Consider the following 12,759-nt stretch of genomic DNA (forward strand, 5'->3'; position numbering starts at 1 on the left):
AGGCAAAAACTTAAATGGGTGAGAAAGAGACCAAAAAGCAGCCATATTGTTTCTCTATTTGTTTAGAGGGTGGTTCAGTGATTATATTTTCATGTTCTTAAATTTTGGTTGCTCTTTATCATGTTGATGGATTTTTTTCCCACGTGGACGGTTTTGCCCCTGCCACCATTTGGCTCCAGGTGTGGTTTGTGTGTCTCTCCAATGTTTTGCTCCTAATGTGGAAGGATTTATATGATTTTGATCTTTATTTTGGGATGATCTATACGCTGGCTATTAGATTTTTTTGCCATTATGGATAGTTTTGCCCCTTGCTCCAATTTTGCTCCTGCTGTGGTTTTTTTCCCTATCGTCGGCCTTGCTCATTGTTTTTTGATTGCTTGTTGTTTTCACGGTGCTTATAGAGAAAGTCATGTAAATGTTCTATTTGTTCTCTTTTGGCCTATTGTTCGTTGTTTTTAACTATGGTTTGTAGCTTTTAGTTTTCCTTTTCCTTTGTTGTAAGTTGCTTTGTTTAGTTCTGGCTTCCGATTGTTGTTTATATAATATCTGCTATGTAATATTTTGTTTCTCTTAAATGCATCGGCCCTTTTTATATTTGTTGTTTGTATTTTTTTTCCTGATTTACGTGTTCTATTTTCTTTTCTCATTTTATTGTAGGTAAATTGAAAGAGAAAAAGTAAATAAAAAGACGGGAAGAGGGATGAGTTTTGAACTTCTGAACTTATGATTTAGTAATTGATGATTGTGCCCACTTTACTTACCTTGCCAATTTTCATATACATTAATTAGTTCTAAAAACCAAAATAATATGATTTTGTTTGTCATAGATGAAATTTTTTGATGTAATTGATGGACAACAATAAAGTTTGAATAAGTATAATTCTTTTTAAATCGGTGTGTAAGCTTATACTATGTGCTTTGATGATGAAAGAAAAAATAGGATCATTTTCTAATTGTTTTAAATTGCCCTCATATATTCTATCCATTTTGAAGGTCAAAAAGGGACCTCATTTTCGATTTCGCTCCAGGCCTCAAATCAACTTGGACCGGCCCTGGAGTAAAACAAACAATCCCAAACAAATATGTCAAATCAAGTAAATTTTGAACATCTAATTTTTTAAATGTTAGTCATATATATATATATATAGTAATCTAATTTTACCAATAAAACAATAACTTTACACATCTTTTAATCCACCTAGCTTAAGCCTTTCCGGGTTTAACTCATTTATTTCACTTAGAATAACACATAAGACAATTCAATAAGACTTCATTCATAAAGTAGATCAAATTTACCACCTCTAATATTTTGTGAATGACTTGGTGGGTGTTCAGTTATAAGTTTCGCGGTAAAACATTAATATAGTATTGTTTGAAAACAAAACTAATAATCACTCTTAAAGTAGCCTTAAAACTGGTTATAAATATCCCATCCAAAAAAAGCCATGTTTTAATGGATATGTCGTCTAAAATCATGCATAATTAATTCTCAATGGCAAATATCGAAAGTGAACTTGTCTACGAACAAAATAACAAAACTTCTTTGTGACTATCTGATAAGAAATACGTCTAAGGTTTTGAAATGCAATTTAACTGAGGAAACTGCAAAAATAAAAATAAAAATATTCACGTTTTAAGAAGAAAATCATTTAAACATGTAGCTAATTTAATATACTTCATTCGGCTCCCAAACCCTTGCAAAAAAATAAGCCATCCACCCCAGTCGCAAAACTCCAAACATTCAAACAAAATTTTAACTCAAACACCATAATTAGCCATCATTCAAAAACAAATCCCTGCAATAACATATACCAATCAATGATTAATAAAAAAAAAATAGAAAACCCTAGAATAACATAATGAAATCCTCCAATACAAACCTCTGCTCTATCCACCAGCTCCACAAATCTTCAAAGTAACTACTTACATTACATCAGCTAGCTGCTCCCTTTTTACTTTTTATATTCCAACCCTTCTGTATTTCAAATAGTAGAAAATTCATAAATCCATTTAAAATAAATAATAAGTGTGTTTATTACTTATATTACCTGACAATGGAAAAACATGATTCACGTAAACAACAGGTGATAGTGCTTTGCTTGGTTGCATTTGGCATATCACATTCCTCCTGTCAATTAAATCCCAGGAAAAATCAATATGTGGTTTTAATAAAATGATATAAATTTTACAGAAAATTATATAACCTTGAGAAGCAGGGTTTTGACCAGCACCACCACGGCCAGCAGCGCGTCCACCACGAACACTTCGTCCACGTGGGGCCTGCCGTCCACGACCCCTGGCGGCAGCAGGAGGAGGAGGTGAAGTATTTGTTCCGGCCAGTCTCTGTAAAGACCTCAGCCTTGCTCTCTCATTCAAATTAATTGTTGTCGAATTACTTGTCTCAGCAGTACCAGTACCAGTACCAGCTGACTCTTCTGGTTTCACTTCTGTTGTTGACCCTCCAGTTTCAGTAGTCAAAGCAGAAGTTGTTGTTGATTTCTCAACATGATCAATAACAGCAGCCTCTTCATCATTCGCATCGTTATTCACCTTATTATCCATTGAGCTCTCGGGTGTAGTTTCCTCCACTTCTATTTCACCTTCTTCATTTTTATCTTCAGTCTCCTCCATTGTCAACAACGGAGAACCAATCTCCATCTCCCCGAGCGTATCCTCTCCTCCTGCCATGTCATCTTCAACCGGCATAGGTGAAGCCGACCTCCTCCCATGCTCAACCACCTGACCTTCCCCGGTTTCTTGGTTACCGACAACAGCATCCGACACCATTTCACCTTCTTCAGGCTCACTTCCCACTTCACCTACTGCCACCTCACCCTCCTTCGGTTGATCCTCAGAAACTTCCGCCTCACCAATTTCATTCTGTGATTCCGTTTGAACATCTTCAACCCCCTGTTCTTCACCAGTCTCCACCTCCTCTTCCCTTCCTGTATCCATATCTTCTTTCAAAGTCTGACTTTCGTCTACAACATTGATCGGAGGAGCCTCTTCGGGTATTACACTTTCGGGAGCATCTGTCATGTTTTGAGCCTCGGGTGGTGGTTCTGAGCCTCTGGATTTCTTGACAATTGGCGCTGCCACATCGGAACCGGTGGTCTCACGCGCATTTGATTGTGATCCTTCTTGTCCCTCTGAAGGACGTTTGCGTACAGACAAAGACTGTTGTGAGTTGGTTGCAACAGAATCTGACATGTCAACATCGCCCTTTGACTTCGCTGGATCAGGCTTTACGATACGAGGCCGAACTAGCCTTCGTGCAATTTTACGTGGTTCCACTTTTGCTTTATCGCTTGATGCTGGTTTTGCACTTTCTTCTATTGTGTTTTGAGGTGGAGGGACAGCTTGCGGTGGTGCACCGGAGTCGGCTGGCGGTGACTCGGTGGTGGTGGTGGTGACCGGAAGTCCAAACTCGCCGGAAACTTGATTGGCGACTTGTTCGAAGTTTTCAACAGCAAGAAGACAAGCTGCAGCGAGTTCATCAATGGAGTCGCCAGAATTCATCTTTTCGATTTCCTCCGAAAGGGTCTTTAAGGCCTGTTTATGTTTCTCCAAGTCATCTGCCAGCTTTGATGAATCAACAATTCCCTTGTCACTCTTTTGATTCTTTGCTTTCTCTTTCTCCATTCTAACTTCGTCTTTTCCTTTCCTCACGTCTTCTCTAAGCCTTTCGATAACTTTCTCCAACATCTGTATCCGTTTATCTTTCTCTTCTCTCTCCCTTGACTCCTCTCTTAACTTCTCAACAGTCTTCTCCAGCATCTGAATTCTCGTATCTTTCTCTTCTCTTTCCCTAGTCACGGCTGCTTGTTCAACTGAACTGCTATCCACGTTACTCTTTTTCACTTGGCTCGAATCAGCAGCTAAATCTTTAGAAAGTTCTTGATTCTTCTTTAATAATTCCTCCTTCTCCTTCACAACAATGTCATTTCTACGTCTCAACAGAAAATAATTTTTCTTCAGCCTCTCAACTTCTCCTTTTAAAAACGTCTCGGTTTCACCTATGCTGTTTAACCTCGATTCCCGTTCATCTAATTCCACTTTACTTTTACCAATCTCCTGTTCCAATTTCACTATCACCTCCTGTTTCTCCAAAACAGCTTTCTTAACCTCCTCCAAGTTTCCATCTTTCTCTAACACTTTCACCTTCAAATCCTGCAAATCCGCACACATCCGACCATATTCTTCAGGATCCATATCTCTGAATTTTTCAACAAACTCATTCACTTTAATCTGCAACTCGTTTTTCTCCTTCTTAAGCATCTCTATCTCCCTCTTACAAGCCTCCACCTCATTCACCCTCTCACCAAGCAAGCTTTCCAAATTTTCAACTTCAGCCCTCACATTATGAGTAGATTGACGTAACTTGATACATTCCTCAAAGTTATGTTTGTTTTCTTCTCGAAGCTGTACGTTACTTTCACGAAGCAAATTCATTTCTCTAACTTGAAGCTGCAACGCCTTGAACTCCTCCTCTGTGAAATGAACTGATCTAGAATTCTCCCTCTCAGCACGAAGCAAATTTTGAGCTGTTTCTTGAGACTTCAAAGCACTTTCAAGCTGTGATTGTAACCGAAGCTTTTCCTGTTTCAACAAAGAGATTTCAGTTTCAGCAATCTCTTTCGAACGCCTCAAATACTTCACCACATTCTGTAATCCCGCATCATCAAATGTATCAGAAGACTGAGCACCACCAAGACTCTTTTCTGCTCCCTTAATGTGTAAGGCCTCGAGCTGATCGTGTAAAATCTTGTTCTGTTCGTTGATTTCATTATACTTCTTTTCGGCTCTATCTTTGGAATCTTCTAGAACCTTCTTTTCTGTCTCCCACTTGCTTTTCAGCTCTTCGTTTTCGATTTTGAGAATGTCTGAAACCTTACGGAGCTCAGATGCTCCTTGTTGTAAGGAACCCAATGCTTGTGATGTTTTTGTTAACTCCTGAATTGTTTCAGACTGAAGTATGACCTGGCGTTCATAATTATCTTGAGAAATACGCCATTTTTGATGCTCTTTCTCCAAATCAACTTTCATGGCTGACACTTGTGACTCTAAGGACTCGATACACAGGTTTTTAGCAGTACATTCGTCTCTCAATTTGGAAATCTCTGACAACGTGTTCACAAGAGCTTCTTCCTGTGAAACAGAAGCAGAAGCTGCTTCTTTTGCTTTCAAATTATACCCTTCTTGAAGCCGATTCACCTCCTCTTTAAGTGATAAAATTTCTTCTTCTAGTGACTTCTTCAACTTTTCAGCTTCAACTTTGAAATTCTCATGTGAAGCTTCCATCTGTTTCAATGCAGCCTCATTCACCTGTGCTATACTCTTATACTGCAGCATGTGATCTTTGTTGGTTTTTGCTTCAACTCTTAACTTCTCAATCTCTTCCTTAAGAACCCGCATCTCGTCTTCCTGGGTAGGGGCGTTTTCGTCATTTGCTTCAGAACTCTTTGTTTTCTCAAATTTCAATAATCGTTCCTCTGCAGCAGCTGCTTTAGCATTAGCATCTGCAACAGCATGTAACGCGTTTGCCAATTCTTTCCCCATTTCTTCAATTCTTTGCATAGCTGTTCTCATGGCTGAATCATGTTCAAGTGTGAGCTTTCGGACATTATCACGTTCTTCTTGAAGCTCCTTTTTAGCATCTGCCCATTCTCTTTCTGTACGTTTGACATAATCGCCCTCACGCATACGCTCAGCACTTCTCGCTTCTTCTTTCACTTCTTCAGTAGTTTGAACAGTATTCAAAGTAGCCTGCAGCTGATGAACTCTCTCAGAAAGTTGACGAACCTCTTCAAATGCTCTCTTTTCAGAGTTGATTAAAATTTCTTTCTCACGCTTCACAACAGAAACCTCCATGTTTAGTTTTCGGGATAAATCTTCAGCAGTGTGCAAAGACTCGGAAGCTTCACGAATCTTTCTTTGGTAATCGATTATCAGCTGTGAGAACTCAACATTTCTTGCTAAAACCCCATTTGTTTCTTCCCTCTGATGCTCAAAATCTTTCATGAACCTTTCGAGTTTCTCATGTGCAAAAGTTGCTTCTAAAGCTGACTTGTCACGTTGTGATTTCAATGTAATGATCTCGCCTCTTAACACTGAGAGCTCTTCTTCAAGAGCCTTAATTTTCTCATAAGCTCGATCTTGTGCTCTTTTTGAAGCATCGTTAGAACCTTCTAAAAAGAGAGTAACATTGCTCCTTCTCTCCATGTGTGTTGTATCTGGAGATTCCAGGGGTAAAAGATGGCGTTTATGTTCTTCTTCATATAGCTTTTTATACATAGCAACAGAAGTATGAAGTGACTCAATCATTCCTGCTTGTTCTTCTGCTCTAGCTAAAACTGCATCAACTTTAGAAGCTGTTTCTTTATTATGTTTTTGGAACTCCTTCTCGAATTGCTCCTTTAACTCCATTTCTTTACTCTCAATCTGTTCAGTTAAAAGACGAACTAGCCCCCGAAGCTGTACATTCTGCTCAACTAATCCGTTTATATCCTTGAAAGTCAACAACCTCTCAGACAAAACAGAGTCACCATCTTGGTCAACGAGTTGACTCGTGTCTTCAATGGCAGAATTGTAATTAACAGAACTACAACGAAGCTGTATGTCACGACATTCCTTTAGCAAAACAGTCACCTCTCTCTGAAGGTCTTTGTTCTCCTTTTGAGCTAAATTGTAGTCACGTTCATGTCTTCTTATTTCAGCTTTCAGCTCCTGTAGTGTTCTCTCAAGTAAAGTTTGTTCAGAAAGAGAATGCTGTAGTTTTTCATTTAACATATCATATGCTTCCACCATTCTTTCGTGTTCAGCTCTTTCATCTAATATGACCTCAGCTTTCTCTTCGATTTCATGCAATACTCTTTTTAGTATAGATTCCGCCTGTTTTCTTCCCAATTGTTCATGTCTCAAGGCATCAACAGCTTCTTGGTATTTCTCATACATTTTGACTAAACTCCAACCATCACGAAGAAGAGAAGCAGCTAATGCTGTCCCTGAAATGCCAGCTGGAATACTGGGAACAATCATTAGATTATTGTCGTTATCCATAGAGTCTTTATATGAATTCGGGTTGAAAGTGGTCATTTGAAGAAGATTAAACTGATCTGAGTTTCTGGAATTTTCCAATTCTGCTTCTAACTTTTCAAGTTTTGCTTTTAAATTTGAAACTTCACTTTCAAACTCTTTTCGAGCGGATGTTTCCTTTTCGAGTTTTTCTTTGTAATCCTTTTCAACCTGATTTGCATGTGTCTCTAAAGCTTTGATAACACCTTCAAGCTCTCCTGCCTTTTTAGACCATTCATCTGAATTCTCCTTGTAAAGTTCAACAAGCTTGTTTACAGTTGACAGCTCAGCAGACAATCTTTCTTCAGTACTTGCAGCTGTATCTTTAGACAAACATAATTCTTCTTGTAAAGCTTCCAGCTTTGATTCCAGCTCCTTTACTCTGTCATCTTTCCATTTCAATGAAGTACGCGTGTCATTGTAGTTTCTCTCCAACTCTGCAAGTTTAGAAGACATGTCTGCCTCTAGTTCATTATGTGTCTTTCTGAGCTCCAAGAGATTGTTGACTTTAGTGGTTAACTCATCATTAAGCCAAACATTATGCCTTTCGACTAATTCTTTCTCTTGAGTTAATCGAGCTAAAGAAGTGTGAGCACGTGCCAGCTCAGCCTCAAGTTCCCTGGTGCGTGATTCTTTAGAGGAAGTATTGTCAGTCAAGGAAACAATCTTGTCAAGATAACCCTTGATGCTACTGTTCTTCTCATTGATCTCTAGATCCTTATGCTCAATCATTTGCAGCAACTGACTTTTGGATTTTTGAAGCTCTGAAGCTTCTAATGACAGTCTTTCAATCTCACCATCCTTGCCAATCTAAATAAAGTACAATCCAAATAAAAGTTAGAAAATCTACACATAGAAATAACTTTTCAGAAAAAATACTTTTGTTACATAGGTGGTTTCAGAAAGGGTCAGAGAAGGTAGCTGGTGTAGAAATACAAAAAGCTTGAATACAACATGTCATATTAAAAATATGTACAAATTATTATAGTATTCTGTGCAAATATACACATGTAAGAAGACAATTTTATTGAACGAGTTTGTTTTTTCACTACAAACTCTCTAGCTTTGGCATCTGGAAAACCTAAAATCTAATTTGAAGAAGCTTAACTGAAGTCCAAAGTCGGGATTGATGTTGTTTCTAGCAAGGAAAACAATTAAACTGAGTCTAAACCCTGGACATTTGTGATATAAGGCAGTTCATATTTTGAAGAGCATACTACAAGGTTAGAGGTTCCAACCAAGAGCTCATGTAGGGCAAATAACAGTAACATGGGTAAATATTTTAAAATAATAATAATAATAATAACTATAATAATAATAATAAAACTTTTCAAACAAACCAATTAGACAAGATTGATTATATCATCCATATAATTGATTAAATCATGCATCTAATCTCCAATTTCCAACCGAAATTACGCAACATTAAGCAGTGGAAAGTAGGCCAAACTAAAGCCTAACTACATGTCTGCTTGAAGGTTTACAAAAATGATAATGAAGATCTAACGCCTTTATTTAAAATGAGGAAATAATTTCAAATAACATCTATCACCATATCAAGTTATCAACTACTGGATCAATATAACCACTAAACATTATCATTTTGTTTTTTACTTTCCAAACATCTGAAAACTAAACAACTTATGCACTTCAGTTAAGCTTCTTCAATTTAGATTTTAGGTTTTCAAATTAGCTGGAAATTAGAAATTCATATTTTTTTCTGGCAAACATAAGCAGTTATCCGAGGGAGAGAACTTCCAATGATTGTAAGAGAGAACTTCCAATCATTGTAAATGAACATTTTAATAGTACAATCATTCCAAACACAAATAAGTCCGCTTGGAGCACACATTCACAGCTTGCATTTTCCAACAGATCATACAAAATTTTACCTCTGTCAGAGAGATCAGTAGAGTCAATGTTTCCTATAATTAATGCATGTATGTGGGTGCATCGACTAAATTTAGTAAAAAAAATCACACTTGGAAAACCCAAAAAACCCTAAAGCAACATCAAATGAATATACCTTTGCAAATTAATCCAGATAGATTATATGTAGGTCACACATTACAACCTAGTTCCAACGAGTTATAACAAAAGAAGCATAAAAATGTATACGATACTAAAACCTAAGAGATTATATTAGAGAATCATCGACATGAAAAGAACTAGCAGATGAAGTTCGCCAAAAACAGCACCGATTGCATTGAACAAGTATTTCTATCCAAACAAAACCATAAGCATATATAAAGTGCAAAGAAATAGAGATATTACAGATTGGAGATAGATTTGATGCTTATCCGCTTGAAGCTGAGCGAGCTCAGAGACGCGTTCTTCAAGAGTAGAATTGAGCTGCGAGTGTTGCGATTGAAGCGTAGTAAATTCAGATTTCAGAGATACATATTTTTGCTCGAGAATCGAACAAGTCTGTTCGGCGGTTATGGAGGAAGCATCGTATTGAGCTTTTTCAGTCTCGAGTTGATTGTAGAGTTCTCTGATATAGGCGTCGGCTTTCTGCGCAATCAAAGAAGGGTCGTGGGAGCAGCGAGCGTACTCTTCGTCGGACAAGAACAACGGCATCTTTTCCAGTACAGATCGAAGATCTATGGATGGAGAAGACGAATGGATATCATGCAGAGGGAAAGAGGAGATCAAAGAAACCCTAACCCTAAAAGAAGTAGGAGAACACGAGTGGATTTTGGAGGGAGATGAAACGCTTTGAAGAAAGAAAAGCCCTAAACATTAAAGTCTGTGGATTCGAGAGACCGAAGAAATCGTATTGATTTACTAGAGGAAGAAGAAAAAATAAATAAATAAATAAAAACTTACAGATTAACTTTTAAAAACTCAAGAAAAATCCAGACTATTATAATTATTATATATATTATTATATTATAATTATAATTATAAATTATAAATACAATTAATTCTCATAACATTGAGGAAGAGTATAGTATTGTTGTTTCAGAAATTTGCCACCATATTTTCAAGATTTGCCACTTCTTGTCCCTACTCTTTATTAAATTGGTGTGCTGGCCCTATATTTTTGAGATTTGCCTCTTTGGTCCCTACTCTTTATAATTTCCTACTTTGAAGGTATGTATGCAAATTTTCTTTATAAAAATTATAAAATGGTTGTGTTGGTAAACATTATTCCATACGTACACTAACATCTTTTGCCCGCACTAAAGTGCGGAGCTTCTCCTAGTTATTATTATTTTTTATAATAAAATTATTTTTATTTTTACAGTACGTTTTTAGTAATTGCAAATCTATAAAATTATTATATTTTTATAGTATATTTTTCAGTTGCAAATCTTTAAAGTTGATTACATAGCATTATGGCTTCAATATAACTTACATATTTTGAAAATTAAAATTATTTTATTACGGTTTACTATAAAATCATTTTCTTTTTTAGTTTTGTACAATAAAATTATTTCTTTCATATCAGCATGTCACATCATTAAAAGTGTTAATCAACTTACAACTAAATTTACTTGTTAAGTGGTCGGAATAATAAAAAATTGGTAAACAGAATGTCTAATTTTAGACAAAAAAAAAGTATCAAAATCAAGTTTTTTGTGAAAAGTTAGTAACTTTACTGGAACTTGTCTTTATTAATCATACAAAGTAACCCAAGGTTGCTTGATCTCAAACAAAATAAATGTCAATCTTTATGTATTTCATGTGTTGATGTTTCATGGGAATCAAGTTCAAGTATACGATATTGAAATTGTAATATTACAAACCCAAAATGTTATGAAGATTGTATTTACCACTATATGATATTTAACTTTGGCACTAAAACGAGAAATAACACAATGGCACTTGGATAGACATAGATGAGGTTGTCACCCAAAAAGATAAAGTTCGTGAGTGTGGAACCACTAAGTGATGAAACTCATAAACTCATCGTATTAAAAACAAAGTACAAATACAAACAAAATCTCACTACAATAAACCCTAAAACATAATCAGCCAAAATGTTTGAATACATAGTGACACATATATTGAATACTAATTTGTTACATGCTCTGAAGAACAAACCCTATACTACTAAAAGAACCAAACAAGAGAATAGTGTGAAGTGAGTACGTGAATGAACGAAACTGAGCTACACATAATGTCGCACCCCCAAACCAAGATGGTGGAAACATTCGGGGGCGGAGGATGTCATTTTCAGTATCACAACAAATGTAGAATAGTAAAACAAGCAACAACATCCATTACATTAAATATTATAGTGTTTACATTGTATTCATTTCATATATGATTGACTCCAAAAGTAAGTAGCAAAACAAGACATGAAGCTACTATGCTCCATCTTCTAAATCCTTGTATGTGTACCTATCTACTAGCTTCCTGAGAATACAAGTGGTTTTGAAAGTGTATCAACATTTAAGTTGGTGAGTTCATAAGAATATTGTTTTAGAAAGTATCTTCGTTGTTCCATGAAAACCTTAATTTGTTCCTCCAGAAAACCCAATATTTTCCGTTGTATTTATTGTAAGAAATGCAACTCATACTAGTTCTTTCTGTAATCATTTAGTGGATACAAGTTATATACAATCCAGATCAAACAGATAATCGATTGTGTGGTTCTGCTCTAAGCCCACAACCAAACAAGGAACAGGAAATGAGGCAGAGATCACACATTCCACTGTTTGTCGGACCTGCTTTGTATGTAACTTTAATGTATTCACTAGTCGATTTCAGTGTTAACAGTGTTGGTCCTTTTTGAGTGAAATTTATCTAGTACTTAGAAAAGCAATGTAATACAGTGTATAAGTATGCAACCCTTTTTATGTGTATGTACTTAGTTAATCATTCTCTTCAGAAAAGTAAGTTTTGTATTAGAAAATAGTATGTTGTACTTGTATGTTATGACCTGACTCATACCTGTTCCCCCCTATGATTACTTAGTGTATACAAATCATATTCACAACCAAAATCGATTAGATAGTAGACGGTGTGAATCTGCTCTAAGCCCACAACCAAACAAAGAACAAGAAATGAAGCGGAAAACACACATTCTACTACCTATCGGATCCTATTTAGATATAACCCTAGAGTATAAACCAAGGAATCATAAAATTAGCGTTATAGGTCCTTTCTACGATGTATGTTCATGTTACTAGTTCGTATGTATGTTCCTGGATCCACCAGCTATACTGTAAAGTATTGGATTGTAGTTTTGTTATTGTATAAAACTATGTAAAGTTGTTTACGTATTCATACACTAATCGTATTGTTAATACCAAATTGTGAGTTATTATAACCATGTTAATGACCAGGATGGCCTGATACAACGTTCTTCGGGCGTCGTAACTGTTATGACATTTGTAACCCCAGGACAACTGTAGCTAACAGTCAGGGTGCGGGATTGTCAGTCCCGTATAGATTTATACACAAACTCACGCTCTCCTCCAGGAGACTCTGGTTATAAAATCAAGTCTTTCGTTGGCACGTGGATAAGCACTGGAATGTAACTCTCACAAATCTATATTTACGATTACGTGTAGAATAAAGAAAAGCCTTTTTATAATGATATATTGTATGTATTATCCTTTTCATAGTTGAAAATTGTAGTATGTAAGTCCCTAAACTATATCTATTATAGTTTATATGATGTGACATCCCCATTTTCACAGCCAGAAAAGACCGATTTTGTTTATGCTTTAT

The 12,759-nt window shown here is 36.2% G+C and overlaps 1 protein-coding gene across 1 annotated transcript; it reads right to left on the reverse strand.

Annotated features, from left to right (window-relative positions):
• Window positions 1–1,530: 1,530 nt before the first annotated feature.
• NUA (nuclear pore anchor) lies at window positions 1,531–9,839 on the reverse strand. The gene is made up of 5 exons (XM_079013292.1): window positions 9,349–9,839; window positions 2,205–7,884; window positions 2,049–2,128; window positions 1,881–1,975; window positions 1,531–1,796 (listed from the first exon to the last, which is right to left on the reverse strand). Exons 1-3 carry the CDS (start codon window positions 9,652–9,654, stop codon window positions 2,118–2,120), a joined length of 5,997 nt encoding a protein of 1,998 aa, XP_078869418.1. The 5' UTR covers window positions 9,655–9,839; the 3' UTR covers window positions 1,531–1,796; window positions 1,881–1,975; window positions 2,049–2,117.
• Window positions 9,840–12,759: the final 2,920 nt, after the last annotated feature.

This window comes from Lactuca serriola, chromosome 8, assembly GCF_051521515.1.
Source record: "Lactuca serriola cultivar US96UC23 chromosome 8, Lser_US96UC23_V15, whole genome shotgun sequence".
In the NCBI taxonomy this organism is placed as follows: Eukaryota; Viridiplantae; Streptophyta; class Magnoliopsida; order Asterales; family Asteraceae; genus Lactuca; species Lactuca serriola.

Excerpts from the sequence above, each read along its gene's own strand:
- NUA (XM_079013292.1), bottom strand. The coding sequence starts at position 9,654 with ATGCCGTTGTTCTTGTCCGACGAAGAGTACGCTCGCTGCTCCCACGAC. Across the intron at positions 7,885-9,348 it reads ATCAAATCTATCTCCAATCT|ATTGGCAAGGATGGTGAGAT; the intron begins GTAATATCTCTA and ends TACTTTATTTAG.